Source organism: Montipora foliosa, chromosome 2, assembly GCF_036669935.1.
Source record: "Montipora foliosa isolate CH-2021 chromosome 2, ASM3666993v2, whole genome shotgun sequence".
Lineage (NCBI taxonomy): Eukaryota > Metazoa > Cnidaria > Anthozoa > Scleractinia > Acroporidae > Montipora > Montipora foliosa.
The window spans coordinates 16,425,690-16,433,189 of NC_090870.1; the positions used below are offsets into that span (position 1 = coordinate 16,425,690).

Genomic DNA, 7,500 nt, shown 5'->3' on the forward strand with positions numbered 1-7,500 from the left:
GCGAACGGGAAAGGAAAGAAGCCATTTCAGAGTCGACTGACAAAAGCCAGTGAATAGGAATCACGCTAAAATTAGGAATCACCGACGTACTATAGCTCGTGATGTGACAGATCGCACTTTATTTATTCCACTTTATCTATGAAAACGAGATAATTTACACTTTGATGTATTTCATTGAAACATGCCAGCTAGGCTTAGAACCAGAATCGGCTAGAAAGAACAAGAAAAACAAGATCTCCAACAACTTACCTGTACGTGCTCTAAACAAACTTCTGAAAACACAAGCTGGTGATATTTCTCCTTATACTTTTACGAGAACTCATTGCGATTACATGTTTAGAACATGAGTACTTTTCTTGTCACAGTCGAGGCACATCGAAAAACAGTTAGGCAAGCGGAGTAAAAAAAACAATACAATACAACTTTATTTCACTACGCTAGCCACACACAACAAAAGCTGGTTTCCAGCTGGGGCGTTAGCTCGCATTTTAAAGCCAAACAAACCAGCGAAAGATCGATTATTTCTGTCCAAAAAGAGTACAGATGATTGTTATTTCATTCCAGTAACAATACGAATTTGAGTTTCATTCCTGAACAAAGAAAAAAAAACGACTAAACCACTTTTTAGACATGCATGCACTTGAAATAACTCGTCCGTAGAAATATCAAACGGTTTAGTGTCCACGAAAAGAATTTGTGGAGTAACTTCTTCCACCAACTTTAAACTATCACCGGTGTACCGTTTTGTCGTTTTCGTTCTGTTTCTCTCTTCTTTTGGTTTCTGTTTTTCTGTCATAGGCCGTCCAGGCATCATACAACCTTAGTAGATTCAAAATTAAAAATCTTAAGACATACCAAAAACTGTAATTCGGAGCAAAAAGCAGCCCAAAACAAATTTTAAAACAATAAACGGACGTACGGACGTACGTACGGACGTTCATGACGTCATGGATATAAAACCAAATTTTCTCACATCGATGGGTTATTATATTTTCTTAACTATGGTGCTCCGCGCGGAGCTCCGCTAATAGACCAACTCGGCTAATAATGGACCAATTCGTTCGATTTTGTTGAATGATGTTGAACGATGTCGATTTTCACTGCTGGAGTGGGCAAAACGGTTTCAATACTTCATCAACATTTGATTCAACAAAGCTAACGAGAGGCCATCATGCATTTTAAACTCTTTACAGTCAATTCTGGAGGCCAGTACTGTGATAATGTGCTAATTTATGTAAAACGTACAGGAATACACGTGCATGAGTCAGTAGGGACATGTATAAGTATTTTGTAATTTATGCGTACTGTGTGAGTTGAGTAATGTAACGCGACGGTCAGGATCTTCTCTTCATTAAAAGCGTTCCTTCTTAAAATGCTCTGTTCGGCTACCGATTTATTCGTGCTGTTGAAGGCTTGTTAAAACAAGTACCTTAATTATAAATATTTTATGTATTGTTTTTGTCAGTAATGATTGTAATAAGCCAGGTACAATAATTCACTCCCAAGCTGCAGCCGCGATTGTTACTATAGATACGGACGATACGGACATGACGCGGCATTGAGAGATCGATTTGTGAGCAGGCTCATACGCAACAACGTTAAAAGAGAGGGGCAAACAGCTTCAACTTCATTCAACATTCGCAGAAACAAATGAAATGTTGGATGCAGGAAAAAGTTACGTCAAAGGCTCACTAGCTTAAAATGTCAGCGTGTAAATGCAGCTAATTACATATGCAAAACGCTAGTTTAGAGGTCTGAAAGTCTAAAACTCCCGTGCTACATATTAATTCTGTTGCGTACACACGGATTGCATTCTTAAAATAGTGAGCCTTTGACGTCATTTTTTCCTCGATCCCGCTTTCTCAAGAACTTACAGTTAGTAATAGCGGACCATTAATATAAGTAAAAAATAAACAGGTTCCTTTTTTAAATCAAGGCTTAGAACTTTGATTGCTTGGTTTAGTTAACGTAGTTTTGAAATCCAAAGAAAAATAAGAATTGATTTTTTGGTCACAGGGGCACCGAGAGTTTTGATTTAGGGAGAACATTGACTTGGCCCAAAACCGGTCTATTGCCGCCACATTAGTGTCAATAACACGAGTTCTTCTGTTAGTTTCTTTGGTTTATTCCACTAATATGGGAGCGATGACAAAACAAGATTTTTGGTCAATGCAAGTGGTTGAACGACAAGGATAACATTGCATGTAAGATCATGCAAATTTGGAGAAAAGGTGACGAGGCTAATCTTTTCCCAGCTAGTACTGCTCGTCACCTTGTTTTAAATACGGCGACGCACTCTTTGTTCATTTTGATATTCATTTCCTGTCGTTTTAAAATTGGCCTTTCAACTAAAGACACTGAGCTTAGTCGCGCAACGATCACTGCAAGGTCTTTGTAAAGTTCGCATTTACATATGAGGCGATAGAATCTAAAATGATTTAGGTTTCCCTAGAAGAGGTCCTCAGGGGGGGAGGGGGCGATGCGGGTTACGTTTTACCACATCGATCAAACAGTGCTACTTACCGTAATGGAAGGAGGATTCCTACGAAAAACGTCAATCGGCAAAAATTGTTTTTCACCTCGCTGAAGACGCAGCAAATGCCCCCTGCAGACGAACAAAACGAACAAAGAATGAAATAGATCATGAAATGATTTAAGGGGGTCCAAACCAGTTTCAACGATTTCAAGAAACTGTCCTATTAGGAAGATTATTCCTAATTATAAGTGATAATAATAATGATAATAACAATAATAATAATAATAATTATTATTATTATTATTATTATTATTATTATTATTATTATTATTATTATTATTATTATTATTATCATTATTATCATTGCTTAACAAGGAAGAGGAGTAAAGAGCCAGTCCTATCTCAAACTATTTGCCGTCCACAGTTAGCGCTGGATCTGTTAAGTTCTCTGTTGTGCGCGAGGGACGTTCCCAGCAAATAGAGAAATATTACAGTTGTGTTAAGGTTGGCTTAAGATATCAATCTTGTGTGTCGAAAACGTGGCCACGGCGAAATCACAACTGAAAGAGGGACTTCACGTAATCTCACCGGCATCATTAGGGAGATTACGCCAGGACGACGCCAACGCCAACCAACGTGAACGTCGTCTAAACATCTTATTTTCCCCTTATTGTAATAATTCTGTGATAACTTCAAGTCGTTCGGAATGGAAAGTGCGTACCAACATTGCAAGAATAAAACTCGTATGAACGGTGTGGTCGTTTGGGAAGAGAATTTCCACGCCCTCTACACAACCTCAAATTTGGTCAATTCACGTCACTCGGGAGCTTAAGCACGCGCGTTTTGGAGACGACGATGGCAACCGGAAGTGAGCTGTTTTCCCTTTTAACTTGTCTTCACACAACCACATTTACATTGCTAAGTATCTTTTCTCCATTTGAGAAATGTCAGGACGAGGACGGCAAAGAAATGTGCCAAAATGCAAAGCTCTCGTGCAGAGCGTGCAGAGCCTGTGTATTTGTTCACTAAGCCCATTGTTTTGTAACGTTCTCGTAGCCGTCGTCGTCGCCTTGCGCAAGCGCCCTATTATCTTCACCATCAGCATCAGCAAGTTCGAGTAATTGCGAGGCGTTTGTAATTCAGGATGTCCACAGATCTCTATTTCTCTGTTAACAGTGGTGAATATCTTGCGTTGAACCTTTTCCTCCCACTTCTATGCTTTTCTTTCTCTAATGTCAGACGATTTAACTTGTCAACGGCGGCCGGCTTAGTAGGGAAAAGTGTCTACGTCAAAAACCATAATCCAATGAACTTCCCCTCCCCCCCTAAGAGTGACATTTGAGAATTTTACTCTGACTAATGTCAGAAAATTCTGCTGATCTTTGGGGTCCGGTTCAGCGGTGAATGGGTTAAATTACAGTAAATTGATGCAATAATTATACATAGCGCATTTTTAATATGAATATCATTACATATATGCGCAAAAATGTGCAGAAGAACGGCATCCGCCATGAAGCAACCAATTGGACTAAGTACCAAGATAAATTCCAACTACTAGGCTAACTCTGTCAGAAGACGAGAACGTCGAAGCGAAGAAGTGGGTGCTAGGAGGTCTTAAACATCCAGATGAAAAAAGAAACAACAACTTCGCAGGCGATTTTCCACGCCTAAGGATTTCCAAAATTTCAGGCTTTTTTGGGAGGAGGGAGTGTGGGGGACAAAGGCATGTCCCCAATCCCTGGCCCTAAAGGGTGGCGCTTGCCGTCAACTCCACCCACCCCACCCCCACGTTCTCCCACACGCACTCTCTCGTCTCTGTTAGACATTTGAAAACAGCTAAAAACTTTACCTGTACCATGAGAGCATGTTTCCCACCAGAGCAATTGCATAAACTGCTGAGATTCCAGCTGACACTAAAATGGACACTGGACAGGAATGGATTACGTGCCCCATAAGAAAAAGGTGGAGAAGGAAGAAAAAAGAGCATTATCAAAAGATTAATTCGGACAAACTCGCCTCTGGAATCTTTTCGGCTCTTCAGCATGGCGGCTCCCAAACAGTGGCCATGTGGAAAGCCGGGAATATCCTGGGGACGAGTTTTAGATTCAAATTGAATTTATAGTAGCCCCTTCAGCATTCAGTTGCCGAAACTACGTATGAACATTTTAGACATTCAGTTGAGAGGTTGAAAGAAATTTCGTGATTTGTTTAGTTTTGGATTGCTAAGTTTAATGATTTGCTTCAAAGTCTGGTGCCACATTCCAAGTGCCTCTGAACCCTGTAGTATACTTCATAGAGGAATGCTTGTGGGTCACTTAGCCTAGAAATCAGCATTGAAAGTACTAGCAGAATATTGCATAGCTATCAATGTAAAAAAGACTTGTGCCCAAAAATGCCAGAGACTCTTGCTTCAAAAACTGCAATTCAGCAATTCGAAAAGAACGAATAAGCGTATTAGCCCTTCTGCCACCAGATGATCTGTCAGTTTTTGATGCCTCAGCTACATCTCGCTAACTAACAATTTTAAACTCTTTGAAATGAAGATCCCACACCCGCCAAACTTCTTGTAACCGAGTGAGGGGTTCGGTACGTAGGGGTTTGGTAAGTAAATAGGCAAGTGACGATTTCTTTCTCACGGACATCTTTCCTTGGCTGCGAGGATCAACGACGCTTCAGCTTTATACTTGAGATGCCAGTAAGAATGTTCGACTGAGGGTGGAGCGTACAGTCGCACTTTTCTGGACGCCTTTTTTGTTGAAAAATATAAAAAAACGCGCCTCTCCATGCATTTTGTGAAATGATTTAGTATTTCACTGGTGTTTATATAATAAATAGAATATTACATGGCCGCTTGAAGATACGAAATTTCTCTTCGAGTGTTGACAAAAATATATATTTTTGAAGTGCGTAATTCTCGCACTTATCTGCACAATTTAAGCGATCGAATCTTTCGTCCATAACCCGCACTTCAAATATATATAAGAAATGGTAAGCGTGCAGCGAGTTATGGACGCACGCGGGAGGTTGCTAAGCATTAGAGAAGCGTAAGAGTCGCACGAAGCGATAGGTAGTCGTTTCAGAGCACGAACGTTGTCTTGGCAATAGGCCATTTTACAGTTGTTTCCTCAACGACCTAGCCTATGAGTGGCTGCGAGGCTGCCGGTGACCTTGCATTGATACAGCCCCCGCTCCTTTTATCATGTAAATTGTGTTGTTGTAATGCTAATTACTCCATATTAACGTTACAAAAGCATGAAGGTTTGTATCAAAACAAGGTCACCGGCAGCCTAACTTCCATTCTTAGACCAGGTAACTTAGCTACAACTGAAAAATGGTCTATTTAGCAACTTAAAAAGGGTTGTACGTTAACGGTTAGTTAGTCACCCTGAACGTGATTGAAATATAGGTGGATAAAAAAGAAACGGTGCTCTGTCTTCATTTGTGATATATAAAGATATACATATATATATATATATATATATATATATATATATATATATATATATATAATGAATGTGTAAGTTTGAGCGGGGAAATAACAACAACTAACTGCCCCATTTACCTTTGGATCACCAACCTATTCCCTTCAGAAGGCGATTCACAGTGATTTCTGACAAGTATTAATTAGTAGTGTAGGATGGGAACAGAAATCGATACAAGGAAATGAGTGAAAATGTGTTCAGCCGGGAATCGAACCCGGGTCTCCTGGTTACCGGTCAGATGCCTTACCACTCGGCCACTGAACCAACCCCGCCATTCAGCCGAATTGGAAGGACCTTTAAATGGCAAGCTCTGAGGAGAATCGCACATTTTCTGCAGTGAGGATCGCGTCACTATGCTCAAGTTGATCAGCGATTCACAGTAAATTTCCCCCTATATATGAAATGAATGTGTAAGTTTGAGCGGGGAAATAACAACAACTAACTGCCCCATTTACCTTTGGATCACCAACCTATTCCCTTCAGAAGGCGATTCACAGTGATTTCTGACAAGTATTAATTAGTAGTGTAGGATGGGAACAGAAATCGATACAACAAAGGAAATGAGTGAAAATGTGTTCAGCCGGGAATCGAACCCGGGTCTCCTGGTTACCGGTCAGATGCCTTACCACTCGGCCACTGAACCAACCCCGCCATTCAGCCGAATTGGAAGGACCTTTAAATGGCAAGCTCTGAGGAGAATCGCACATTTTCTGCAGTGAGGATCGCGTCACTATGCTCAAGTTGATCAGCGATTCACAGTAAATTTCCCCCTATATATGAAATGAACACATTTTCACTCATTTCCTTTGTTGTATCGATTTCTGTTCCCATCCTACACTACTAATTATATATATATATATATATATAACTGATGAAGGTCATACGACCGAAACGTTTTACACTACATTAAATCTTTTTACTTTTTAAGTCATCAGAACTTGTCCGTCCACTGGCCTCTTTTAACGCACTCGCCAGTTCGTGCCGGCACGCAACCAAATATTTGATAAGGAATGCTTGAACCATCAACTCATAAAAGGAAAGTTAGCCAGGCAGTGTGTTATGCACCTGACGAGAGAGGACCATCAGGCCCTTTCGAAACACATCTGTAGTGTTTTAATGTTTTAATTTTTCCTTTCCTACGCAAGTAATTATAAAGCTCCAAGATTGTAGAGCACTCTTCGACTCAAAGATAAGGTTTTCACGTTTCTATATATATATATATACATAAATTGAAAGATTAAAGAGGACGCATCGATTCTCTGTTACTCTGAGTTTCGCGCCTAAGCGCTCGTCAGACAGAACTTGTCTGTCTGACGAGCGCTTAGGCGCGAAACTCAGAGTAACAGAGAATCGATGCGTCCTCTTTAATCTTTCAATTTATGTATACTTAGCTCTGCTACCACAGCATTGAGCACTTTACGCCAAGGTTGACTCGACCTCCACATTATATATATATATATATAATATATATATATATATATATATATATATATATATAACTGCAGACAGTACTGTTTCGGCCTTCTGGGCCTCATCAGTGCA

General features: G+C 40.2%; 1 protein-coding gene and 2 non-coding genes across 3 annotated transcripts in view; all 3 read right to left on the reverse strand.

Annotated features, from left to right (window-relative positions):
- LOC137992553 (stimulated by retinoic acid gene 6 protein-like) overlaps positions 1–7,500 on the reverse strand; it is a 63,871-nt gene that overhangs the window by 14,096 nt on the left and 42,275 nt on the right. Inside the window, exons 12-13 of the mRNA XM_068837930.1 lie at positions 4,326–4,401; positions 2,524–2,605 (exon numbers count right to left, since the gene is read on the reverse strand). Coding sequence (XP_068694031.1) covers positions 2,524–2,605; positions 4,326–4,401 — 158 coding nt within the window. The remainder of the gene's footprint in view (positions 1–2,523; positions 2,606–4,325; positions 4,402–7,500) is intronic.
- Trnat-ggu (transfer RNA threonine (anticodon GGU)) lies at positions 6,151–6,222 on the reverse strand. The gene has a single exon. It is a non-coding gene; the product is annotated as a tRNA-Thr (tRNA).
- On the reverse strand, positions 6,530–6,601 carry Trnat-ggu (transfer RNA threonine (anticodon GGU)). Its single transcript has one exon. It is a non-coding gene; the product is annotated as a tRNA-Thr (tRNA).